Source organism: Suncus etruscus, chromosome 10, assembly GCF_024139225.1.
Source record: "Suncus etruscus isolate mSunEtr1 chromosome 10, mSunEtr1.pri.cur, whole genome shotgun sequence".
In the NCBI taxonomy this organism is placed as follows: Eukaryota; Metazoa; Chordata; class Mammalia; order Eulipotyphla; family Soricidae; genus Suncus; species Suncus etruscus.
In genome coordinates this window covers 71,419,908-71,447,352 of record NC_064857.1, presented here as the reverse complement: position 1 = coordinate 71,447,352, position 27,445 = coordinate 71,419,908, and the positions used below count along the sequence as shown (strand labels likewise).

Genomic DNA, 27,445 nt, shown 5'->3' with positions numbered 1-27,445 from the left:
GACCAAGACCAAGGGGCGGAGTTGGCCCAGGGCCCTTGACCACAGTTCAAGTCAGCCTGGAGTACCCTCTTTCTTTTCCCCTCCCACACTGGGTCCAACTCCAGAGTCCTTACAAGTAGAGCAACTGGGGCCTTTCCAGCATGAGCCCGGGTGAACTTGACTTTGAGACAAAGTAGAAGGCAATGGGCTAGTGTGGCCAAAACAGGAGGGAGGGTTGAAGGCTGGTATGGCTGGAGGGTGCAGGCAAGAGCTGTTTCCCACAGAGCCTTGCTCCGGCTTTGTGCAACTGGAAACAGGGACTAAGCTCAGGATGCTAAAAGGTGATTGCCCAGGGAACCTAAAGTCTTAAGTTGAGCTGCTGGGTCCCATTTCCACAGTGACACACCTGACAGGTAAGTGAACCCAATCGAGTTGAGAGGGGCCAACTCTATGAACAACCTTACCCCAAACAAGAACTTGAAACTATGGCAGACGTTGAAGTTGCCAAAAGTCCCCCCAGTTATGGGAGAAAAATTTGTGTGTGTGTGTGTGTGTCTATGTATGTATGTATGTATGTAGCATGATCATTTTAATTGAAACATTTTTAGAACAATATAAGGGGAAAGTTTGTACTCAAGAGAAAACAGGCTTTTTCAGGGTGAAAATAAGCAAACAAATAGAATATTTGAGAGATATGTGTTTAAAGGAGAACCAGCAACAAGAACTACCGTGTGCGTATTTCTGGCTGAGGTATGAAAGACAAGGCAGCTTTTCTTGGAACCATATTTACTGAAAGTGCAGTTTTCCTCCCCATGACCTGGGAGCTTTGGTGTCACAGAGATGAGGCCTCAGGTCAGGGCAGTGAACTGGCCAATCTGGGCATGTGAATCAGAAACACAGACCCCAGTGGGCAGGTGGCCGTTTGGTGTGAGCAGAGCTACTCCCGCTGCTGGGTGTTCATTCCTGAAACTAATTCTACCTGCCTTTTTCAGGGGCCAATTAAGACCCCAGGGTTTCTCACCCTGGGCAGCCTGAGAGTTATGTTTTTGTCCCAGCTGCTATCTGTGCCTGGAGTGAGCCATGGACAATGTCAAAGAGCATTGCTCAGTGAACCCCGTCTTCCCTTTGAGCCAGGCAAGCTTTCCTCTGAACTATCATCAGATGTGCATGGGGCAGGGGCTGGGATTTGGAGCCTCCAAGACACAACCTGGACCATGAGAAGCTGGTGGAGATTGTGTGTGTGTGTGTGTGTGTGTGTGTGTGTGTATCATCTGTGCATATGCATGTATGTGTATAAGGGAAGTTTCCTAAGCATTTGGAGAAATCAAGTATGTGCCCAATAATAGTCATCACTTGGCTGCTTTTCCAGGGATCCCACATCTTTCCCAGGTTCTGCACCAGGGATTCGATTTACAGCATACTCTGAGGATAGGAGGGTGTCTGCCAATAGCTTTTCTCATTTGGGGGCAGTCAAAGGATAAGAACTGCTTCCCTGTGGAATTGTTTTACACAGAGGCACCCCAGCCTCCTTTTTCCTGCCTGTTTCTTTTACCTCCTATACCACCACCCCAACTTCTTCACTCATCCATTTCAGCAATCTTTAATTAACCATAAAAGCAATTTGCTCAACGAAACATGCTCATAGGGAAGAGCTAAATGGCACTTAGCTGAGTCTGGAAGAGCTTTTCCATTTCATGACATGAAATTTATTGGTTGACAAGGGGAAAAATGAACCTAGTTAACTTTATTATTATTTGTTTGCCAAACTACTTGCCTCCCCAGAACTTACCTTGGGCATGAATCTCTGGTATGGGGTCAGCTAAGAGGCCTGTGTTAAACAATCAAATAAGGAGAAAAAAAACTGGCCCCTGAAAAAAAATAATGCATGTTTGGCTTTTGTCTGGCTAATTTCATATGGAAAGGACACTTTTCACAGTTAATAGTTATGAAGATTTTTAGACTGGCTATGTAAAACTGGACCTTTTAGAATCAATGGACTAAATTTTCAATACTTTCTCAGGAAGAAGTCAATCATTTTACATTTGAGCATATTTTGCATCCTAGAAAAACAACATTAAGTTCTTACTACAAAATTGGGAGAAGGAAGAAGCCCAGGGTTAGCCAAAAAAAAATTTGACAATTATCTATCTTATACATTTCTTTACAAATCCAGCATCTGACTAGAAAATCATCGATTCTAAGTCCATGTATTTGGAATTCTTGAGAATTAACAGCACTGCCATAAGTCCACCAAGCAAACACAAGATCCTTTGTACATTATTATTACCATTAATTAAAGTTTATCTTTTTGAAACACGCCCCCAAACCAGTATTAGGGTGAACTCCATGGACTTCCTGGCAACCTTTTCTCCACCTCTTTTATCCTTGTGGTCTAAAAAAATAAAATGCACATCCCTTCAGAAACAGTCCACCATCCCAGCAAGACCTGCTTTGTTTCCTGCCCCCAGCCTCACTCACTAAGCAAAGGCTACCAGACTTCAGAGCCACGGCAACCATCCAGGCACCACGAATGCTAGCACCAGTGTTTTCAAAGAGCCTCTGGAAAATGACCAACAACCAACTTTCAATTTCTTTCTTTCTTCCTTTCCTTTTCTTTTAAAAGTTCCCCCATGCCAGTCCAAAAAAAAAAAAAAAAAAAAAACTTTGCTTGAAACCCATTCTGAGTAGTGACATTGCCTGGGTAAAACACATGCAATCTACCCAAGATCAGGTTTCTTTTTCCAGCTGTCCAGAATCCCATTAGTGCCTCTTACTTGATCTGTCTTTTGCTATAATTAGGAGGGCTTAGGATTTATCTGGGCTTTCTGTCAACCCCAGATTTCCTTCCTAGCAGCAGCTGTCGTGCACAGGTACCCGGGGAGCAAGGGAAGATGCATTTCCATTTCCATTGCCGTACAGCAACCATAAACAAGTGCGCGCGCGCGCGCGCGCGCGCACACACACACACACACACACACACACACACAATTCAGTTCTTTGGTGATTTTTTCATATATATAAATCTTTTTAGAAGTGGAGTCTTACCTGGGCACGATCCTTCCCCTCTGGAGTGTGGCTTATTTCTGACAGGTTCTCAAAGTCTACCTGTCCTTCCCCCTCCTCACTGGAGACCCCTTCTCGGGACAGGAATTCCCCAGTTTGCAGAGGGAGTGTCTCTGGTTGCATAGGGGTGGGAAAAGCACCTTCTCCTGCAGCTGTACACACCTCAGTATCCTGCCTGATGGCTTTTACCTGGTCACAGGGACTCCTGGTATTATTACTCCGGCCAAGGGGGTGCAGAGCTGACTCTGTGGGACCCGGCCGCTGAGTGGGAGGACCTCCAGGAGCATTTCCTTTCAGCTTCTTGGCTTTGCCCTTCATTCCAGGCCGCTTCCCCCTGGTGGGCTTCTCGGAGACCGTCAGGCCTAAGTTGTCCTTCTCCCTGGTTCTTGCCTCGGTGGCTGTAGGCTCCACACTCTGGTCTCTGCCTGGTGTTTCCAGCTTCCCGGGTGAGCACCTCAGCTCACTCTGGGTCCCCGCTTCTTCCTCCATGTTTAGCAGATTGTCACTGCCGAATTCCTCTCTGGCGTGGTGGCCGGATCTGGTTTCTCCTGGAATTCCTGGATACTCATTTCCCACAGCCTGGGGAGCCTCAGGGCGTTTATAGTCTTGCTGTTCTGCTACCGGGGACATTCCAACCTGGTGAGGTCCCCAAGACAGGATCATCGGGGATGAGGGACTGTGAGGGGAGGCTTGGCGGTGCCTCCCCTCGACTTCTGGGGGCCGTGAGTGATGAGCACACACGTCTGCGGTGGTATCCATAGGCTCTGCGTCACTCGACACCCCCTGTGACACCCCCTGTCTGCAGCCCGCCTCACTGCCCAGTGGCTCGCATCCCCCCAGGCCCCGCTCGCCCAATTCCGGCTCTTCGTCATCGCTTTCTAATAAAAAAACCCGCTCAGCCCCTTGCAGTCTCCTTTGCCAAATGGCATTAGAGTAATCCGTCATCACGTCGGAACATTCCAAATACTCCAGGTCATCATCTGAAAACTCCTCAGTGTAGGTGAAGGTTATCTCCGGGCAAAGTTCATAGTCACTGTCAGAGTCTTCACTGCAGGGCTGCGGGCTGGGGTGCTGGCCTGGGGACCCTTCCGGGGTGGTCTGCAATGCCGATGGCAGTGGGAGGCTGAAGCTAATATACTTGTCGGCTCCTGGGGTTGGTTGAGCAGAGTTTAAGGCGGCATCATTGGGGCTCTCAAGATTCAAGGTGTCCTCCTGGACACTGGAGATGGGGCAAGGTGCCGAGGCCGGGGGGAGATGATCAGCTTGGGCCCTAAGACCAAGACTGGACTCTGGCTGAAGCTGCCCATAAGTGGCCACCTCTGTCTGCTTGGTGGCCTCCACGTCCTGGGGATGGTCAGTGCTAGATGCGCTGAGGTCACTGTTGGCCAGCGGCTGACCCAACGCTAAGCCATGACTCTGGGAGGAGGGGACGTCAGCTGACATGGGGGTGGCCCAGGAGGTCATGGCTTCGGCCGGGTCAGAAGGGGCCTTCTTGCTGCCCTGTGGCTCTGAGCTCTTCAGCCTATTTGGCTCTGGGGTCCCTGGGCCTGGTGTGGAGGGGCCACACTCAACTTCTATGGACGCGGAGCAGCAGATCATACCCTGCCCGTTCTTCGCTGACACCTGGTAGACAGCTGCATCCGCCTGGGTGCAGCTAGGAGAGACACAGACAGGTAAGCCTTTGGGTGGGGGTGCATAACCAAGGTGCACTCAAGGGTCTCTGCAATCCCCCTAGACAAGGTCAGGAGTGACAACTTTCCTCTTACCGCCCATGTGAAAAATGCAGCGAGAGAGACTGAGTGTCTGACTTCCTCTCCCTTTCTTATTGTAAGACATCTTACGTTCAGGGAATCTGGGGAAATCACTGTGATCTGGAGTGAGACACTGTCTGGGATTTAAGGATGGATTTTAGATCAGAACATGGCACGACTAGGATCAGGACAGTTAAGACGACAACTATGCTATGGAGCTGTTTTATTGGGATAGGAGCAGCAGGCTCTGGGCACTCCCAGGCCTCAGCACCCCTAGTTCCTTTTACTGAATTCCCATGGTCATCTACCAGCCCATCCACAGGCTGCTGTGAGTCACACCAAGCATGTGTGTGCTGGATCTGTTCCATGCCGGAGAGGTGCTGATTTCTGAATCACACCGCACCTGCTCTCCTGCTCCAGGAAAGACAAGGAGATTATGGTTCCTCTAGTGTCTGGCTCCACAGAGAGCCTGGAGCTGACCACAGGATTTCTCCTGACCTCATTAAGGTTGTCAATGACTCCTCCCTATGTTTTACTCAGAAGGCCAAAACGGTTTGGAGAAGCTGGTATCTGGGTGGGGTAGCAGGGGCATGTCTTAAGCACATGAAGAACTTTCTTCACAGTTATGTGTAAGACAGGCCCTGGTAGGGGCTAGAGAGTTAGTATAGCAGTTAAGGCATTTGCCTTGCATCTAGTTGACATGGGTTCAATCCCTAGCATCCCATATGATCCCCTGATCACCTCCAGGAGTGATTGATTCCTGAGTGCAGAGCCAGGAGTAACCCCTGAGTACTGGCAGATCCAACCAAAAAAACACAATCAAACAAAAAAAAAAAGACAGGCCTAGGTATCTAACCCAGGGATCCCATGTGAAAGACTCGGTCTTTCTTGGCATTTCTCTTACTAGAGGAACCCCAGAATCTCCCCCAAAACACAACCAATCCTTAACATACAGAGGCTTGGTTATTGAAGGTCAGAGATTAACTCCAACTTCACTAGGACATGGATCAACTGGTTCCATTTTCTTTTTTTTCTTTCTTTTTTTTTTTTGATTTTGGGTCACACCCGGTGGCGCTCAGGGGTTCCTCCTGACTCTACACCCAGAAATTGCTCCTAGCAGTCTCGGGGGACCATATGGGATGCTGGGATTTGAACCACCATCCTTCTGCATGCAAGGCAAACACCTTACCTCATTGCTATCTCTCCGGCCCCAGCTGGTTCCATTTTCAAAGATAGGCCAGGTCTGACCTGGCTTTGCCATGCCAACAGCAAGGCAGAGACTATCATTTGGGACCATTTTCTGGGAGCAACAAAGCCTGCCTGCTTCACCAGTTTACTCTGGGTGGAAAGAGGAGGCTGATCAGGAGGGGTTTGGGGGAGTAGAGACGCTGTGTAGAAGCACTCAGAACAGTGTGCTCAGGCAGTCCTGAATTTAGCAGAAAAATTAGCAGAGGATCGAACCCAAAACTCTAATCAGGGGCAAGAGAGATAGAGCTTAATTAAGGCAATTAGCCTGCACACAGCTGGCCCAGGCTCAATCCCTGGCACTGCCAAGAGTGACCCGCAGAGCCAGCAGTAGTAGATACTGTCAGGTGAGACCCCCAAACAAACATTCTAGTCAGATTCCAGACTCTACAAAAAGGGGTTGAGGCCAGAGAGATCAAACAACAGGTAGGGAGCTTGCTTTTTTTGCATGCTTACCCCGGTTCAATTCCTGGAATCCCATTTGGTTTCCCAAATGATTCTTGCACAAACCACCTGTAGTAATTTCTGAGTGCAGAGCCAGGAGTCACTCCTGCACAACACTGAATATGGCAAAAACAGCAAACAAACCACCAGAATCTATAGAAAAGATGTGAATTCTGGCTGTAAAGACCCTAAGAACATTCACTCTTATTACCAATCTGTATCCCATCTTTGCGTACAGCCCCTCCACCCTTATCAATAATGGACTGACATCTCCTCTGCTCAAACCAAAGAAGGAAGAGAAGGCAGCATTTGTGTGGGCTTCATAGTGCAGTCCTTATTCCCTTCCTGCCTCTTTCAAATTGATTCCTGGAAATTTGGCCTCAGCCAAGAGCTGATTGAAAGTCCAATACAGCACCACAGTAACTGGAAAACACCCACTAATCCTGATGTCCTAATGATCCAGATAAAGAGCCTTCTACTGGAGAACCTCACCCCAAAGATACCAGAACTAGAGGAGGATGCGAGAAGAGAAGAGACAGAAAAAGACAAGGACACAACAGACCAGGTAAGGAGGGGGATGTAGCTTGTTCTCAAGAGTCAAAGAGGGGAAACTAAAAGAGCTTGAGAACATTCCAGGAGACAGTGATGTTCATTTAACATGGGAAAGATTAAACAGATAGGAGATCCTGCTTTGGTTATCGATGATTTGATTAAACATGTTTTTTAGCTGATAGAAGATTTACAGTCATTTTAAGAACCCTGGAGAGGGATTGGGCCTGGATTAAGGCTAACTACCTTCTGCCAGGGATGGTCATGGATTGTGTGTGGCTGACATGCCCTGGATAACCATCTCCATGCATCCTAAAGAAGTGGGGAGAAAGTTAGGCAAGAATGAGTTGGGGGCCTCCTCGGTGACTATGGAATGTGTCCACAAGCTGCACGCACCCCTGTGTCTAACTGAAGCTTTTGGACACTGAAGAATTTTCCCAAAGGTGCAAAGATAGGAATAAGATTAAATCAGATTAGATTTTAAAAAAAAGTTCTGCCTCTGGACCATGGCACTAGGTGTCCAAGTAGTCAACAAATAATCAGCGAAAGGGAATTGCTGGTAAGGCTATTCTTGTATAGAGCCTCAGTCTTGAGCCAAGTAACTAACTGGTCAATGAATTAACCCCAGAGTTAGAATTTGTCCTGAGGCTCCTTATTCAGGGAAGAAGTCAGGGAAGCATGAGAAACTCAGGATATAACTCAGGTCCAAACACAAATACAAAAATTTTTCTGGAATAGAGTATGTGAGTGGGCAACCAGCTTTGGCTTAGTGGTGCCATACAAGTAGAAGGTTCTGTTCATGTTCAGCTTTGGTGGAAGCAGTAGGGAATGGGGGCGTCAGGCTAGGACTCAGGATCTGCTCCAGACTTGGGAAGAAGGAACTATGAGCCCCATAGTGATGTGACAGGCAGGCAAACCGTCCGGGAGCAAAGTCACTCAACAGGGCTGGAGGCTGTTCTACAGGCTACCATGGGTAAAATGTGTTTGCCTTGCATGCAGCTGACCCTGGTTCAATTACTTGCACCAGATATGGTCCCCTGAACCCCAGGAGGAGTGATCCCTGAGCACTGCCAGGTGTAATAGAAAAAAGGAAAAAAGAATAATTCTTCAACAATTGAATTTTCCATTTTAATTTTCAATTTAACTTTTCAATTTTTAATTGAGTTTTGCCTTGCAAAGTCTTTCTTATTTCTTATTCCATTTTATAACTACTAATCTTTCTTCAGAAAATTTTGAAGTATTGGGAAATTACCAAGTTTCTGGAGAGAAATGTAAGTTTTTCTAAGTTCCGGTTAGGAAGATACTATGAATATAAATTGATCATAACACTAGTGAAGTCTGCAGTAAGTAGATGGTAGAAATAGGGGTGAAACACATCATCCAAGATGGTGGAATAAAGCAACCCAGAAGTTTTCTCCTCCACAGAGCACTGAGAACTGTAGTCAAATGTCCTTGGGAGCATCTCGGAGGCTCTGAAAAGGAACTGAGCCAAGGACTATCTGTTGTTTGTGTATTATTTTAGGATTGGTGTGTATTATTTTTTTCTTTCATTTTTAAGCCACCCCTGGCAGTGCTCAGAGGTTACTCCTTGCTTTGTACTCAGGGATCATTTCTGGTGTTACTCTGAGAACCCTCTGTGGTGACAGGAAATAAATTAGGGTCAGCTACTTGCAAAACAAACACTTTCACCTCTGTGCTATCATTTTGGTCCCCCATTTTATTTTTATAGTAGCAGTGCTTGAACCTCAGAGTGTCTGAATCCCACCCCTTTTCTTCCCCCACAAGATCCCTCTCACCCACCTCCAGCACTTTCAGATCACAGGTTGTTGTTTGGTTGGTTTGGGAGATTTTGGAGCCGCATCTAGTAGCGCTCAGGACTTACTCCTGGCTCTGAGTTCAAGGACCATGCCTGGCAGTGCTCAGGGGAACTGTATTTAGTGCGAGAGATAAAACCTTAATGGGCCACATATCAAGCAAGTGCTCTATTGCTGTAGCATTTCTCCAGCCCTCAGGTCACACTTTTACAGAGAATATGTCAGAATTCCAAAGAGGACGGTCTCAGGTCTCAGCACTGGCTTTGTGTCTTCCTACTCTTCATATGAGTGAGATCACCTGGTGCTTGTTTTTTTGTTTGTTTGTTTGTTTGTTTGGGTTTTTTTGTTTTTTGTTTTTTTTTTTACTAACTTCATTGAGCATGATACCCTCTGTTCCATCCAAACAAACTTCAGGATTTCATATTTTCTTGTAGCTCAATAGTTTATTTTATTGTGTATATAGATCATAATTCCTTAACCCATTCATCTGCTATTACACACCTGGGTTGTTTCTAAATCTTGGCTACTGTAAACAATGCTGTGATGAATATAGGAATACACAGGTCCTTTCAGATGAATATTTTTGCATTCTTGGCATAGATGTTTGGGTCTGTGTGATCACATCACATAGGTATCTGGTCCGTGTGATCATAATGGAGTTCTATTTTTTAATTTTGGTGGAATTAACCATTTTCCAAAGAGGCTGAACCCAACAACAGTTCCATTCACAGGGAACAAGTCTCTTTTTCACCACATCCACCCACAATTACTGTCTCCAAACCTTGATATGGACCATTCTGGCTGGTGTGAGGTGATATCTCATAGTTAACTTGATTTGAATTTTCCTGACAATCAGTGATTATCAACATTTTTTCATATGTTTATTGACCATCTCTGTGTTAGCTTCTTATGTTACCCACTTCCCATTTCTTTTTTTTTTCCTGTTTGTTTTGTTTTGGGGCCACAGCAAGATGCTCCAGGGTTACTCCTAGCTCTGCACTAAGGAATCACTCCTGTCAGTGCTCAGGGAGCATTAATAGATGCCAGGGATTAAACCCAGTAACTTTGTGCAAAGCAAATGCTTTACCCATTGCACTATTACCCTGGTCCTTCTTTCTATTTTTTTTTTTTTTTGGATGGGGTTATTCTATGTTCTGTGGTTCAACCCAAAGCCAACTTGGGTAGTGTTTATTCAAGAAAAGCAGTTGTAAGCTTCAGGATGTTTTCACCTGCCCTATCATTCCTGCTTTTGAGGTTCAGGGAGTGAAGTGAGTTCATTGTTGGGTAAAACCAACTGCCCAGACATCAAACAAAAGGCACAGAATAGTGCTAGTATCTCCCCAAAGTACCTACATTCCTGGGAACTGCCATCATGTCACTTAATTGTCCCCTGAAAAAGTTCTATCCTGTGCCTTCCCAGGCACTCAGGATCCCCTGTATGCACACAAGATTGCATTGCTGCTGCATTAGCCCCAAAATATAACAGCAACAGCTGAGGAAATGGCTTCAGGAGGTGATGAAGGAACAACTCACCCCAACAGGTTCCCAGAAATGATGGCAAGGGGAAGGTGAGACAGACATGAGGCTCTGGCCCCTCCTCAGGGACCCAGCAGGACAGGCCATGAACAAGCATCTCTTCCCCACTTCTAACTGGCCTTCGGGCACTGCTGTAGCAGGAAGGGATGACTTGGGCCAAGTCACCACTGGCCTGGTACAGTTGAAGACTCATGCCCCAATCCCAAGGGATCGGGGAAAGTGGAATTGGAAGTATATGCTGACACTGAAAATAATCCACACAAGATTAAGGAGATAAAACAGGTTCAGAAATTTCCACAATAAAGTCTCTGCAAGCAGGCAAAAATACCGGCAGGCAGACAGGCTAGCTATGGGAACTAAACCGGAAGAAGTTTCTCTTACTCGAGGTCCTTATTGGGAAGAGAAGGACCACCCTATGAATGGAGAACAGATAAGAGTAGAGGACCAATCTATAAGTATTTCTAGTCCATGAGTGAGAAGCACAAGCAAGGAAGAATGATCCTAAATAGGGTAAAAACTGGTTACTCCAACAGCTGACTTAGAGCCCCCTACTTTACCCCTGGCACTGAGGTTTCACAAAAAACAGAGGCTTCATAGTTCTGGTGTCAAGGAAAATCTCTTCCCCATCTGGATTGACTGAAATATACAGAGCACAAGCATCAATGGGTGCTACAGCAAAGGACAGACATTAAAAACTCTGTTCTGAAAAAGAATCAAAGGAACAAAAACGCAAGCCCGGGTGTAGGAAGAACCTGCTTTCCAGAGTCTTTACAAACAAAGATGAAGAGATGGGGGCTCAGAACCACGGAGAACCAAAAGACTGGAGGACCAGGCTCAATCCCCAAGCAGGAGCCCTGGCTGGGCATAATGCCAGAGCATAGAGTCAGGAATAATCTCCATGCACTGCTGGATGTGGCCCCTAAACAAAAGAAATCTAAATTTAAAAAAAGGAAATGTCAGGATTTTAACCCCCAAATTGTGAGACCTATAAAGACATGATGAGGTATTCAGAAATGGGGTTTGAGAGTTCAGGATATAAAGAGATGGAATTTGAGAGTTGGGGTGCAGCTGTTATATGCTATCCCCCAACCTACTGGGATAATGCAGCTCTTTTGAGTATGTTCAAAGAACTAAAGGAAGCTACAACTAAAAGACTAAAGGAAAGCAGGAGAGAAATGAAGGGCCTGAGAAATCACACAGTGGGTAGGATGCTTGCTTTGCAAGCTGCTGACCTAGGATCAATCCCCCGCATTCCAGATGGTTCCCTAAGTCCCATCAGGGGCAAACCTGAGCTTCTCTGGGGTGGCTTCAAAACAATACTTAATTAAACTGATTAGAACTGAAAAAATCCAATGACTAAATTAAAACTCACTGGGGAAGTTTGATCAGAGCAGGCAGAATAAAAAAAATCAGTGAACTGGAAGATGATTGCCAGAGAATATCTGGTTTTAGGGGAGGGAGGGAGGGAGGGAGGGAGGGAAGGAAGGAAGGAAGGAAGGAAGGAAGGAAGGAAGGAAGGAAGGAAGGAAGGAAGGAAGGAAGGAAGGAAGGAAGGAAGGAAGGAAGAGAGGGAGGGAGGGAGGGAGGGAAAGGAGGAGGGAGGGAGGGAGGGAGGGAAGGGAGGAGGGAGGGAGGGAAGGGAGGAGGGAGGGAGGGGAGGGAGGGAGGGAGGGGGAGGGGGGAGGGGGAGGGAGGGGAGGGAGGAAGTGAGGGAGGGAGGAGGGAGGGAGGGAAGGAAGGAAGGGAAGGAGGGAGGGAGGGAGGGGGAGGGAGGAAGGGAGGGAGGGAGGGGAGGGAGGGAGGGAAGGGAGGGAGGGAGGGAGGGAGGGAGGGGGAGGGAGGAAGGGAGGGAGGAAGGGAGGGGGAGGAGGGAAGGGGAGGGGAGAGGGGGAGGGAGGAAGGGAGGGAGGGAGGAAGGGAGGGAGAAAGGGAGGGAGGGAGGAATGAAGGGAGGGAGGGAGGGAGGGAGGGGGAGGGAGGAAGGGAGGGAAGGAGGAAGGGAGGGAAGGAGGAAGGGAGGGAAGTAGGAAGGAAGGAAGGAAGGGAGGAGAAAGGAAGGAAAGAAGGAAGGAAGGGAGGGAGGAGGAAGAAAGGAAGGGAGGGAGGGAAGCAGGGAGGAAGGGAAGGGGAAGGGAGGGAGGGAGGAAAGGAGGGAGGGAAGGAGGAAGGAAGGGAAGGGGGAGAGAGGATGGAAGGAAGAAAGGAATGAAGGGAGGGAGGGAAGAAGAAAGGAAGGGAGGAAGAAAGGAAGGAAGGGAGGGAGAAAGGAAGAGAGGGAGGGAAGGAGGAAGAAAGGGAAGGGGAAAGGGAGGGAGGAAAGACGAAAGGGAGGGAGGAAGGGAGGGAGGAAGAAAGGAAGGAAGGGAGGGAGGGAGGAAGAAAGGAAGGGAGGGAGGGTGGGAGAAAGGGAGGGAGGAAGGGAGCGGGAAAGGGAGGGAGGAAAGGAGAAAGGAAGGGAGGGGGAGGGAGGAAAGAAGGAATGAAGAAAGGAATGAAGGGAGGGAGGAAGGAAGGAAGAAAGGGAGAGAGGAAGGAAGGAAGGAAGGAAGGAAAAAAGGAAGGAAGGGAGGGAGGGAGGGAGGATGGAAGGGAGGGAGGGAGGAAGAAAAGGAGGGAGGAAAGGAAAGAAGGAGGGAGGATGGAAAGGAGGGAGGGAGGGAAGGAGGAAGAAAGGGAGGAAAGAAGGAAGGGAGGGAAGGAGAGAGAAAAAAGAAAGGAAGGAAGGAAGGGAGGGAGGGAGGGAAGGGGAAGTGAGGGAGGGAGGAAGGAAAGAAGGAAGGAAAGAAGGGAGGGAGGGAGGAAGAAAGGGAGGAAGGGAGGGAGGAAGAAAGGAAGGAAGGGAGGGAGGAAGGAAGGAAGGGAGGGAGGAAGGGAGGGAGGGAGGAAGGAAGGAAGGAAGGAAGGAAGGAAGGAAGAAAGGGAGGGAGGAAGTAAGGGACAGAGAGAGGGAGGGAAGGAAGGAATGAAGGAAGTAGGAAGGGAGGGAAGATGGGAGGGAGAGAGGGAGAAAAGGAGGGAGGGAGGGAGGAAGAAAGGGGAGGGAAGGAGGGAGGAATTGAGGGAAAAGGGAAGAAAAGGAAAAAGAGGGAAGGAAGGAAAGAAGAGAGGAAGAGTGGAAGGGAGGAAGGAAGAGAAAGAAAAAGGGAGGAATAAAGGAGGGTGGAAGTGAAAGAGAAAGAAAGAGAAGGAAGAAAGGGAAAGAAGGAAGGAAGAAAGGAGGGAGGGAGGGAGGGAAGGAAGGAAAGATGGAGAGAAGGAAAGGAGGAAAGAGAAGGAAGGAGAGAGGGAAGGAAGAATAGAAGGAAGGAAGGGAAGGAGGGAGGGAAGGAGGAAAGAAAAGAAATGAGGAAGGAAGGAAGGAAGGAAGGAAGGAAGGAAGGAAGGAAGGAAGGAAGGAAAGGAAGGAGGGAACAAAGAAAAGAAGAAAGGAAGGGAGGGAGGGAGGAAGGGAGTGTGGGAGTGAGTCTGGGGCCAGAGAGATAGTATAGGATTTGCATGTGGTCCTCTGAGCACCACCAGGAGTGATCCTGAGCACCAGGAATAGCCCCTGAGAACCACCAGATGTCCACACCCTAAAAATAATGGTGTCTCTTTAAGGACACCATCAAGTTGATAATACATGGATAGTTAAGTGTTCAGGTGGAGCAGACAAGGACAGGACAGGAAGAGTAATCTGTAAGCTCAGATGTTTTCCACCCTGGCAGCAGATGAAGGTTATAGTATATCCTTGGGCTAAGTGTCTATATTTTGTTAATTGCCTAACTGTGAAAATCAATAATTTTATTAACCAAATCCTTTGGAATAACAAAGGAAAGTTTTTCCATGCCCTGTAAAACTGTCTATATTTTATAACACAGTCTGTGGTAGAGAAATAGATTCTAACATGAGAAAAATAGAGGCTGAGGTGGTAGCACAGTGGTAGGGCATTTGCCTTGCACATGGATGACCCAGGATGGACATGGGTTAGATCCCTGGCATCCCATATGGCCCCCAAGCCAGGAGTGATTTTTGAGTGCAGAACCAGGAGTAGCCCCTGAGCACCACCGGATGTGGCACACACACACACACACACACACACACACACACACACACACACACACGAGAAAAATACATAATTCCTTAATTTTTGTGGGTGGGGCCTCCCCAATAGTGCTTAGGAGATTCAGGATCTCACACAACCTACATGTGTGAGGCTGATTGTGTGGTGCCTAGACCTGGTATGGGGCACCTGGTATGGGGGAGGGTATGCCATGGCCCTGTGCAACCAAGCATCAAATATGGGGCCTGGAAAAATATGCAAGGAAGACACTTGATTGCTTTGAATTTTTTTCCTGTCCCCAGATTGGCCTCAGGAGAGATGCTGGGGATTGAGCCCAACACCTGATAGACAGACCACATGCTTATAAGTTGAACCACAGTCAGACCCCTAAACACAGCCTTTGGAGAAGAAAAGGGGAGGTGATGAGCAGACAGGTGTAGGCCAGAGAAACTGGGGCTGGCCTAGCCTAATCAGAAAATAAGATCCCACTGCAAAGCGAACAGAGCCCAAACAACAGAAGCTTTTCCATCTCAGCCTGTCAGGGTTGGACCAGTCCCCAGGAAGTTGTGAGGAGAGCCTCATTCTCTGTTTGCAGGATCCTTCAGATGGAGCACAGCCTGAGGGACCCCCTCGAATAGAAGCTCCTCGCTTTCCTGAATGTCCTTGGTTCCCATGACTACCTAAGCCCAGAAAGCTGCAGGGCCTTGAGAAGGGAGACAAGAAAGTGGTGTCTAGGGTAGAGACAGCGCTGGGAATAAGGTGTTTTCTCTCTGTGGCTAACTTTGCCCTGAGCTCCAGCATGGCTGCAAGTGAACCCTCAGAACTTTACGTTTGAGCCCAAACCAAGCAAACCCCCCAAAAAAGAAATCAGCACCTGAACCCATGGCCATGATAGGGGCTACAACCCTGGGCCATGACACGGGCTCTAACCCTGTGTAAAGGCTGTCTTGGTGGCTCTTTCCTGGGAAACTGCCATCTGCACATGTTTCATAGAAAACAGGGTTCAGGGGACCAGAGCAATAGCACAGCGGTAGGGTATTTGCCTCGCATGTATTCAACTTGGGACAGACTCAGGTTCGATTCCCAACATCCCATATGGTCCTCCGAGCCTGCCAGGAGCAATTTCTTAGTGCAGATTTCTTAGAACCAGGAGTAACCACCCCTTAGTGCTGCTGGGTGTGGCCCAAAAAAAAAAACAAAAACAAAAAAATGGGGAGTAGAAGTACATGATTTGCAAACGCTGGAGTCATTGGATTCCAAAAAGCCAAAGTTGAAGCCGTGCGGCTCCTGGTGGCTAGGAGGGGAGAGGTCACAGTGGCCTGAATCTGCAGGCCGGGGGCCAGCAGATAACTGGAGCCCAGGCAGCGGGATTAAACTTTGGCAGAGGGGGAGGCCAGCCAGGCAATGGGGTGGGCAGGGCTTGGGCTGTGAGTAAAGGGACAGTTAAGACACAAGGTGATACGAAGTCCTGGAGGGTAGGGTCAGAGGGAGGATGGGGTGAGGGCTAGAAGACATAGAAGCTTGGGGTCACAGGCAGATACTGATTCTCTGCTTCATCCAGCTACAAATCTGAGCAGGCTGGTGAGGCCCAAATACTTGCTAAGCAGGGACACACCTGGTGTTTGGTTTGGGGACAGGCAAGCTGGGGACCCCAGGATGTCACCCCTGTAGTGCTGACTAGCTCAGGCATCACTACCTAAATGAGTGGCCTGAGAATTCCAGAGTAACTCCTGATTCCTGTTGCGTACTCTCATTTACTCACACTTATACTTGTATATACCCAGACACATGATATGCTCATACACTCACACAATAAACAGACATATTTACACATTCAGACAAACACACATAGTCATATACAGACACACGCACAAATATTAAGATGCACACTCACAGACTCACAAAGACACAGACACACACAGACAGACTCTCACACACTCACACAGACACACAGAGGCTCAGACACATTCACACTTACATAGACTCACACATGCCTGGTTGTAGTACCATCCCTGCTGTGCTCTTGCTGGGGTCCCACACCAGGCCTTGGTGCTGCCCAAGGTTCATACCCCTTGGGCTACGGTGCCTGTACCAGTGTGCAGGGCTCACAGCTTGATGGAGGTGCACCCCAGCTTCAGTGCTCGCAAGGATCCCTGCCATGCACACACACAAGTTCCTCCTGGCATGGCGCTCATCTCCATCCCATGCAGTCCCCACGCATGTGCTCACTATCCCCATGGGGAGGGGGGCAGCAGGCAACTCTGAGTTCTGAGATCACAGACAGCAGAGCTGCCAGGATCATGCCTAGGGATGTGGGGCTTTGGGGATCTGAACTTGTGACCACACACTGGAAGGCAAATACTTCTGCCTTATGTTCTCCTTCTGGCCTCCCTCTCAGGTTCTCTCCCATCACCCACCGCCCACATTATCCTGACACTATCCACATGCTCCTCATTCATGAGATCCATGGCGGACCCAAATCTCCACCCACTCGAGGGTCTCCAGCAGTCCCTGTGGGTACACAGAGCCCACTGAAAGCCATGTCACAGCTTAAGAGACATAGTTCCTGGGCCCGAGTTCTCACTCTGCAACTAACCAAGTCAGGGTCTTGGAGAGGATCCCCTGCCCTGCTCCAGGACCTTGGGTGATCCCTAAGACAGGACTCAGAGTCTCACTGAGGGAACCTGGGTGAGTAGCACTGCACTGCACTCCCTGGGAGTGGGAGAGTCAGGCTTGGCATCTCCTGGGGGACCATGGCTTTGGTCACCTGAGATCCCAGTCAAGTGCAGAGTCTGTGTTTTATGGGGATACAGTTTCATGCTTGAAGTCTAAACTGAGCTGAGCTGGACTTAGTTTAGAGGATCCCAGTGTATGGGCGTCTCCCCAAGTGCTATGGAAAATGCAGAGTGTGATGGCTAGATCAGGGGAAGGGGCTGCAGTGCGCCTTTACCCTCTGAATCCTGGGGTATTGGTGGAGCTCCTTGAGGCCATGACTGGAGATATCTTCCAGCTTTAACCCCAACAAGTTTGTGAAGACTGGGAGCCCCTTGATTTGAGTTGGAAACCTCCCGCTCAAGTCTTGGGGTCACTGAGTTCCCAGTGCTCAGAGCTATAGAAGTGCCTGCAACTGCCCCAGGGTAAACTTTGCTCTTTAAAGAAGCTGGATGCAGAGGTCAGAGAACAAGGGCTAAAATGCTGGCTTGCATGCAACGAGTTCAAGTTCAGTCCCTTGGAGCACATAGTCCTGAGCACCACTGGGAGCAATGCTTGAATGCAGGACTAGGAGTAGCTCCTTGTTCTGGCTCTCCAAAAAAGAGTAAGACACTTAAAAATTGTCTTCATGAAAAATAAATAAAAAGTCAAAACTGGGGGCCCGGAGAGATAGCACAGCGGTGTTTGCCTTGCAAGCAGCCGATCCAGGACCAAAGGTGGTTGGTTTGAATCCCGGTGTCCCATATGGTCCCCCGTGCCTGCCAGGAGCTATTTCTGAGCAGACAGCCAGGAGTAACCCCTGAGCACCGCCAGGCTTGACCCAAAAACCAAAAAACAAAACAAAACAAAACAACTCAAGTACCCGATAACAGATGAGTAGATAAAGAAATTGTGGTTCTCAACACAATGGATTACTATGCAGCTGTTAGGAAAACTGAAGTCATTAAATGTTCTTATGCATACTTGATAGGGAGAGTATTATGCTAAGTAAAATGAGTTAGAGGGAAAGGGATAGACATTGAATGATCGCACTCATTTGTGGGATATTAAAAAAAAAGTTTATATGGTAATAATATCGAAAGATAACAGAGATAAGGGGGCCAGGAGGACCAGTCCATGGTAGGATGTTTGCCACAAAGAGCAGGGGAGTGCTGTTAGGGTAGAGAAGGGACCACTATGACAATGACAGTCTGGAATGATCACTCTGGACAAGGACTGGGTGCTAAAAGGAGATAAAGTGATATGCATGATACTCCTTCAGTAACAAGATTGCAAACCACAATGTCTAATGGGGTAGGGGGTACGAAGAGAGAAAGAGAGAAGAAAAATGTCTGCTCCAGAGACAGGAGGGAGAGCTGGAGGGAAATTGGGGACATTGCTGGCGGGAAATGTGCATTGATGAAAGGTGTTGGACATTGTCTGACTAAAGCTCTGTCATGACAACTTTGTAAAAAAAAAAAAAAACCTGAAGCACAAATTTTAAAAAATTGCAAGCTGGCACAAGTGGGTGTTGCTAGATGGCATGTGTGCCCACTGGCCCTCTCATCCTTTTCTCACCTCACTCCTACCTCCAGTGTGGGCAGGCTACAAGGGGCGCTTGCTGCTAAGAGAAGTAGCCCCCCCTCTGCAGAGTAGGATAGTGAGGGCTGATGAAGAACAGCTATAAGTCAAGGAGGGGGGATGCCAGTACCACCAGAACTTCAGCCCAGGGAATGGGGTAACAGGGATAGAAAGGAGTAAGTCAGACGAACAGGCTGCTACAGCTCTGGGGTGTGGGGTCCCTCTTCAGGCACTTGGAGTGTAGCTGGGCCTGAAATTAATCTGATGAAGGCATGACGCCTATTTTTGCTCCTCAGCACCAGACCCTCCCGCCGCCCCGTACACACACATCTGCCAACCACTGCCAGGAACAACCCCATTTATTTACCACATTTATTTATTTACCTCAGGGCCATAGCAATAGCATAGTGAGTAGGGTGTTTGCCTTACACAAAGCCAATCTGGGTTCAATTTCTGGCACCACATATAGTCCCCAGAGCACTGACAGGAATGACCCCTGAGAACAGAGTCAGGAGTAATCTCTGAACACCACTGGGTGTGGCCCCCAAAACCAAAAAAATAAAATAAAAATAAACAGTGCAGAGAGCTAATATGAGCAGGAAGGCACTAGCCTTGCAAGCAGCTGACCCAGATCTACTCCCCTATACAAGGCTAGTCCCCTAATACCACCAGGAGAGGTTCTTGAGTGCAGAGCCAAGAGTAAGTCCCTCGGCATTGCAAGATGTGACTCCAAACCAACCAAAAATCAACAAGTACTCAAAGACTTGAGTCCAGGAGGAAAAGCACACGTTTTACTGAATGACTCCAGATCCAAGGAAAAGGTCCCAATAAGAAGAAAAAGCCATGGGCAGCACCTGATCTGTTAGTAGGTCAACAACCCATCCAGGAAGAAAAAGGCAAGACCAAGGGATCTGTTTGGGGCAGCAGCGAGGAAGAAGTCATCAGGACACAAGGATCAGGCTGCCATATGAGGGGCAAAGGTCTTGAACCCCAGTAGCTCTTCCCTTTGCCTCAGGCTGACTCCTTGAGGACTGTAATAGAAGTACCACATGCTCAAAGCTATTTGCCCTCATCCTGCAGGCCAAGGGCAGGGCGTGAGCTTGCCCTGACACCAAGGCTGGTGAAATATCACACAGGCACCCATGGACAGCAGGGCAGTGGGGAGAGGTGTCCAAGAAACAAGAATGCCCACGTGCTGGTGCAGGAAGAAAGGCACCTGCCATACACGTGACCAACCATAGCTGGATCCCCGTACCCCATATGGTCCTGTAGCCCTGCCAGGAGTGTTCTCTTAGCCAGAAGTAAGCCCTGAGCACATCCAGGTGTGGCCCCAAAAACCTAAAAGATGAGGGTTCAGAGTTGGATTGGTAAAGGGAAATGAGGGAGGGTTGTCTGCCAGATGCCTTCAAACCACCCCGCCAACCCCCCCATCCTGGGCGTCCTTTTCTCCTGAGCTGTAGCTGCCCAGGATTAGCAGAAAGTCTTCTGCCTCCTTCGGTTCAGCAAACAGAACCCCAATGTTGAGAAAATTGTGAGGACTCCCGACTCCCAACCAGTCAGACCATGTGTGGGTAACCCGGCACCCAAGTCTTGTGCCTGTGTTGAAATGGGGCACAGTGTTCAGGGGCTTAGGGAACTTGACATGGTGCCAGGAATTTAACCTTGGTCAGTTGTGTACAGAGGGCAACACTATACGACCTCTAGGACCTTCCTCAATCTTGAAAAACTGAGGAGTTGGGAGAATGTCCTTCTACTCAGACCCAGGGTAGGGGGCAGCCCAGCTGGTGACTTTTCTGCCCACTGCTTCATATCTTTTTCCACATAAATGTGTCAAGCCTGCTGTGGTCACTGACTTTCCTGGTTCGTGCCTGCCCAGCACATCTGAACTCTGACCTGTAAGAGTGAGGACAGTTTCCAGGGCCCAGAGAAGGCTCCGCCAAGGGTTTTTGTCCCTTTGTTCAGAGTGTCCGGAAATTAGAAGAGTGAGGTCAGGAAAACGTCTAGGGAAGGCTGAAAGGAGGGTGTGGAGGCCTTGCTGCAAACACAATTGTTAACCCAGAAACAGCCCCAGGGAATCCCAAAGAGGAGACTTCCAGGTTCTAAGAACTCAGACTCAAGAATCCAAAAATATATATGGGGCCAGAGCAATAGTACAACAGTAGGGTGTTTTGCCTTGTATGCGGCTGACCTTGGATGGGCCTGGGTTTGGTTCCCTGAATTCCATAAAGTCCCCAGAGTCTACCAGGAGTAATTTCTGAGTGCAGAGCCAGGAGTAACCCCTGAGCGCTGCCAGCTGTGGCACAAATACAAAACAAAAAAAGAAAAAAATATATATATATATATAAAATCCTTTTTTTTTTTTTTTTGAGGATTCTGAACCTAGCTGTTGGTATGTTGATTATGGCAAAAAAAAAAAAAAATTGAGGCTAACAGAACCACTAACTTTCCCAACCAGCATTTAACAAACAGTTCAAGTCAGATTACATCATGGATGCATGTTTGGGGAAGCAAAAGAAGCATTTTTAATCTTGGCTTGCACATTGTAATTACCTGGGGTTCAGAATGTGCCAATGGGGCAGACCAAGCCATAGAAGGGGTTTCTCTTGGGAAGAAAATCAGGGTTACCCGCAGAGATGTTTATTCCTGGGGCTGGGAGTAAGCTGGAGCTTGTTCCTGATAGGATTGAGAGGCTCAGAGACCAATCCAGGTCAGCTGTGAGCAAGGCAGCACATTACCGGATGGACCAGATCTCTGGCCTGCTTGAGGGTTTTTTAAAGATCTCAGAGAGATGCTAATGGCAGCCCCAGCTTAAAAATATGATGCAAAATCAGACCCAGTGAATTTTGCTATGGGGCAGAGAAATGAGTCTCTCTCTAAGCAATGTCCCTTTCATGATTTCTGTCTCAACAATAAGTCAACTCCCCAAAAGAAGCCTGAGCACAAGAGAAGAACATGTTTGAACAGACCCAAAAGGGTTCCCAGCATTGTTGGTGAACCCCAAAAGTAGGTTCTCAACTGAAAGGGATGCAGAGGAGGGAGGGTTAAGCCTTGGCCAAACTGGAGTGAAGAGGAAGAAAAAAGGGAGCCATAGATGCTAGGAGGTGTTGGGAGGGCAGCTAAAGTACAGAAAGAAATAGGTACCCCTAAAATCAAACCACATTGTTTCCCATTAAGCTGCTCTGAACATGCTTAGAGAAAAGAAATTACAGATGGTGGAGTGGCTGTGTGGTCTATCAGGCTACGTGTGCTGTAAGCTAGTGAGTGGGTCTTTCTGGGCAGCCTTTCCAGGCAAGTTAAATGATCTCTGGCATGAATATGGCTCAGAATGGTTGGAGAGAGAAGAAAGATGGTATTTCCTGAACCAATCACTACACAACAAACCATTCTCTCAGTCAATCCTTTATTTATTTTGCAACTGAAGAAATTGGGTCTTCAAGGGGTTAAAGACCTGGCCCATACCCCATAGCCAGAATCTAACAGAACCAGAGTACTGTGAACTCCCAGGACCAAGGCCACTCAGGCCTCTGCACCATTTTCATACCAGGCTCATACCTCAGGCTCCTCAGAACTCATTAAGGATCATCAGAACAATTCAGGTCATGCCAGGGACTGAACAAAAAGCTCTCCTCTCAGTTTCCTTTTCCCTACTTTCATGGATGGCATTTTCTGGTTTCATTTGAACAAACTGTTCTTACGGGGAAAGGGGAAAGAGAAATTATGGTATGACTTTCAAAAAACAATGGCAGAAGGTTTTACCTCTAGCCTTAAGTTTATCCCCGTTTGCTTTGGATTGTAAGTCAGCCATTTCTGCTTCCTCCCATCCTTTATAAGAAAGGTTGGGTGACAGTACTGGATTGGTTTGATCCTCCAGAGAAAACAAGATTTAACGATGAGCACTGAATGAAAACGGTTCAGTCACCTTAAGTCAAATTTAAGGTCTGTTGGAATTCTATCTGTGGCAGCATATTGGGCAGGGAAGAGAGATAGGACAGCAGATTCAGTGTCATTTTGGTTCCTTGGCCAATATCTACTAAAGAGCATCCCATATTAAGATTTGAGAAGCAATCCTGAGTTAGTGCAAGGCAGAACACAGGGGTCTTAGTTACATAACCACAGAGACATGTGCACTTACCAGTAGAGATGTAACATATGAATATATTGATGCTGGAAGAATTCATAACTGGAAATAATGCCACACTCTTCTATGGTTTGACCATTCTTATACCAGGTGACCTCTGGTTTGGGATGACCTGATGAAGAAGAAGTGATAATTCTTAATTTGTGAGCCCTCTTTTTGGTTTTGTTATGATTTGTTTGTGTGGGCTGCACCAAGCAGCACCCAGGGGTTACTCCTGGTTCTGTGTTCAGAAATCACTCCTGGGCCCGGAGAGATAGCACAGCGGCATTTGCCTTGCAAGCAGCCGATCCAGGACCAAAGGTGGTTGGTTCGAATCCCGGTGTCCCATATGGTCCTCTGTGCCTGCCAGGAGCTATTTCTGAGCAGATAGCCAGGAGTAACCCCTGAGCAACGCCAGGTGTGCCCCCCCCCCAAAAAAAAGAAATCACTCCTGGCAGGCTCACCGGGGAGTGAACCCAGGTTGGCTGCATGCAAGGCAAACACCCTGCCCTACCTGCTGTACTATTACTCTGGCCCCTTTACAAAATCAAACTATAATACTATGCACAAGAATTGGTTAATGACCAAGATGAGCATGATATTTTAGTTGGAAAAGTGGAGGAACTTCCACTCCAGAGTGGGTGATGGGAGACTTGGTATGTGCCTAGGATGGGGCACTCAAGTTAGAAATGCTATTTCTGAGAGTTGCCCAGGCCGAAAAGCCAAGGAAGACCGAGTCAGTGTGTGAAACCGGCTATCAGCGGTAACTTGCAGAAAGGCAAGTCCTTTGTCTATGAAGCCAGGCGGGAAGAAATGCTATTTCTAATCACAAGGAACTCCTAAGAACCATCTATTTGAAACTTTAAAATCTTCAGTTCAGTGACTTCTAAAGGCCAAGTTTCATCTAAATATTAGCTAGGAGCTACTTTATTCATCCACTAAGTTTTAGTGACTAAACTCCCACATCTGGCGAAATTTCATGACGATCTATAGATTTTTATCCAGTGAGAAACATAGCTGTTCCCTCTTTGACAGATAAATAACCCCATATACTATGATTTCTCGCCCTAAACAGGATAAATTAATGTTTAACTTGGTGTTCTGACCCTACCAGTTGTTACTAGATTATCTACAGGTGCCTAAGTCCTCAAACATTCTTTGAGGAGACCTTAAGACTATCTGGCCATCTCTTCAATCTTTGAAATGTCCCCCTCTTTTTGTTTGTTTATTTATGGGTTGTTTTTTTTGTTTGTTTGTTTCTGGGGGCGTGGGTTGGGCCACACCTGGTCAGTGGTGCTTAGGGGTTACTCCTGGTTCTATACTTAGAAATCATTCATGGCAGGCTTGGGGGACCATAAAGGATGTCGGGGAAAGAACCAGGGTTCATCCTAGGTGGGCTTCATGCAAGATAAATGCCCTACCACTGTGCTATCATTCCAGCCTCCAAATGTTCCTTTCTTATCTGTATGGTTGGGGTTTATATAATCTTTGAGACCTCCACGTAGAGTGTTTGTCACGATGTGAAAGAAGGAAGAAAGCACAGAGTGACTTTTCTGGTGTCCTCTGTTCCCACTACTGTAGGAGGCTGGGAGCCCGGTGGAAAGGTGACACACAGAGCCTGACCTTCCTTTCAGGAGAACCCTGTAATGACAATGATTCATCTGGGAAATGCCACCAGCTTCTAAGATGCTTCCTTTGTGAGGGGACCCAGAGGTTTCCTTATGCCCCTGAGTCTGAAGGCACATGCACACTTGGAATTCATTCCTAGTGCTTGCTTTGCAGACGTTCTGTGATGCCTGTTCAGTGACGCCAGTGCCCCTCAGAGCAAGTCCTACTAAGTCCTACTAAGTCCTACTAAGTCCCTAAAGCTAAGAGGTGCCAGAGGTCTGAACCTAGACAGGGACTGCAGAAGCTCAGCATGCCTTTCCATGGTACCCCAAGTCTCCTCCACTATGTAGTGACACTGAATCTCTCAACCTGCATCTATGACATGGTCCAGGCCAGACCACACTGCAGAGAGGCTTGCAGGCCTGTGCTTCATCATCCATCCGAAGCACTAACACACTGAAAAAGAGCCTCCCCTGGGGCCGGGCAGTGGCGCAAGAGGTAAGGTGCCTGCCTTGCCTGCACTAGCCTAGGACGGATCGCGGTTCGATCCCCTGGCATCCCATATGGTCCCCCAAGCCAGGAGCGACTTCTGAGCGCAGAGCCAGGAGTAACCCCTGAGCGTCACTGGCTGTGGCCCAAAAACCAAAATAAATAAATAAATAAATAAATAAATAAATAAAATTAAAAAAAAAATCCTCCCCGAAAGTCCATCTCAACTTACATCTGCTGGTCAGCGCCCTCCCTAGGACCTGTATGCTCGTGCACACGCCCAGACAGGACACACAGTGCCACAGCATACATATGTGGGGCCTGGGTGTCCTCCCATTTGCAGCAGGACGGGGGTGGGGGGTTGGGGGAATCACTGGCATAGAGCAGGGCCTCACTGCTAGTGGGATATCCCCTGGGTGCAATTCAGCTCTCAACAAGGAGCCAGAAAGAAGACCTACACAGAGGAAGTGGGGTCTGGTACCCAGTTTTGATACCTGCTGGATGCTCAGTTATCTTGCTCCCCCCAACTTGCTACCAACCCCTCAACACTCTGCTCTTGTCTTTGCAGTGGACCTGGAGCTCACAAGGAGAGAGGTACCTGCAGAATATTCCACAGCATTAGCTAATCTGAGTGTGGGGTCCTGTAGCAAGCTGGGAGTCTGTCCCAGCAATGGGGCTTTGGGGACCCTTCTTTGGAGGCTCAATAGCGGATATATGTCCCTCAATCTGCATGCCAGGGATAAATATGGAAATAGGGAACTGAGTTGTGGGTTCAGAGAAGTACATATGCCCTTCCCTGTAGCATTTCAGGGGGTGCAGATGAGATCTGTGGGAGGAGGGAAGGGAGGTCCTTTGAGAGTTTGGCTCCTCTCTGGTCTGGGCAACAGGACTAGGAAAAGAGCGCTTGCTCTTCCGAGATGAGGAGCACTGGTCCTGCACATTTTCCAGGGAGAGACCTAACATTAGGCAGGAGAGAAAATCAGAGTCACAAGGTCCCACTGCCCTCCCCAGCCCCAGAGCCCCAGAGCTTTGCTTTTCATCATAAACTTGCAGACACTCCGGGCAGCTCAGAGTCGGCTCAGGATGATGATTCTAAGCCCAGGGGAATTCCACGTGTATTTTTTCACCATGTATCTTGGCTTAAACCTCATTACTGCAGGCCCCAGAGAGATAGCACAGCGGCGTTTGCCTTGCAAGCAGCCGATCCAGGACCAAAGGTGGTTGGTTCGAATCCTGGTGTCCCATATGGTCCCCCCGTGCCTGCCAGGAGCTATTTCTGAGCAAACAGCCAGGAGTAACCCCTGAGCACCGCCGGGTGTGGCCCCCCCCCCCAAAAAAAAAACTCATTACTGCAGACAGGCATGCCTACAGAAGATGGACCCCACGGCGAAACTTAGCCCAACCAAGAAATGTCCGTGAGGAGCTAAGAGTCAAATGATTAAGGAGGGAGGGAAATTCCATTTCCACACACTCTAGGAAGTTTAAAAGTAAATTATCTGAGGGTGGGGGGAAGAGGGGATGAGAGCCTGGAATCAAGAACTGCAGTGTCAAGTGGAAGATACTACAGAATGTGTCCAGGAAGTTTCTGGAAGAAGTGGTTTAGAACAAAGGAGCTGTTGAGAATGTGCTGTCTCACGGAGGTGCTCCCAGGATGTTGACCCAGGCAGGGTTTCGATGGAGCCTCTCTCTGGGGTATAATAAAGCCAGCCCACAGGGCAGTTGGAGGGGCTCTGAGGAAGGATTAATGATGTTACCAGAAATCATGCATCGAAGCACTGTGTCTGACTTCTCTGGAACTTTCTGCGAAAGCAACGTAGACAGGAAGCACAGAGCCCGCTGTGGGGGCACCCCGGAGTCCGTCATTTTTCAGGCCACGTGGATCTGAAAAAACAAAATTCCCACCATTGTCATCTATTCCAGGACATCTCTAGGGCTGTAGCCCTCGAGGGCAGAGGAATGAACACAGAGCATTGTGTGGGCTGGCAGTGGGCGTCTTTGAGTTCTTGGCCCCAGGCACTGCTGGCCTTCATGGTGGGGGTGTCCAGTGTAGAGTAGGGTGTTGAACAGCAAACCTGGCTTCCCCTACCATGCACCATAGCACCCCTGTTCCAAAGCTGCTACCACCAGAAATGACCCCATGAGGCAAGAGCAATAGTATAGTTGGGAGGGTGCTTGTCTGCACATAGCCAGTCCAGGTTCAGTACCCTGACATCCTTCATGGTCCCTGAACTCCACTAAGAGGGAATCCTGAGTGCAGTCTCAGGAGAAAGTCTTGAGGACCATTGGATATGGCCCCAAAACTGAACCCAAACAAATGTTCAAAAAAAAAAAATCCCAGACATTGCTCATTGAGGTCACTGACCCAGACTCCCCCAGGGGTCCTTGCAGGAGCTGCTGTACCCCATTCCCTTATTTCTCTCCTCCAAACTTTGCATCCCAGGCCCCAGGGCTGTAGGGAGCACCCTGTCTCCAGAACAGAGAAGTCTACTTTCCTGCAAATTTGTCTCCAGGTGGGAAGGTTCTTTTTTCTGAGACTCAG

At 48.3% G+C, this 27,445-nt stretch overlaps 1 protein-coding gene across 1 annotated transcript in view; it reads right to left on the bottom strand.

The window, feature by feature from the left end:
- Nucleotides 1–26,769, bottom strand: part of ALPK2 (alpha kinase 2) — a 58,006-nt gene extending 31,237 nt beyond the window's left edge. Inside the window, exons 1-3 of the mRNA XM_049781670.1 lie at nt 26,661–26,769; nt 22,825–22,942; nt 3,025–4,696 (exon numbers count right to left, since the gene is read on the bottom strand). Coding sequence (XP_049637627.1) covers nt 3,025–4,696; nt 22,825–22,942; nt 26,661–26,769 — 1,899 coding nt within the window. The remainder of the gene's footprint in view (nt 1–3,024; nt 4,697–22,824; nt 22,943–26,660) is intronic.
- Between the last annotated feature and the right edge of the window lie 676 nt (nt 26,770–27,445).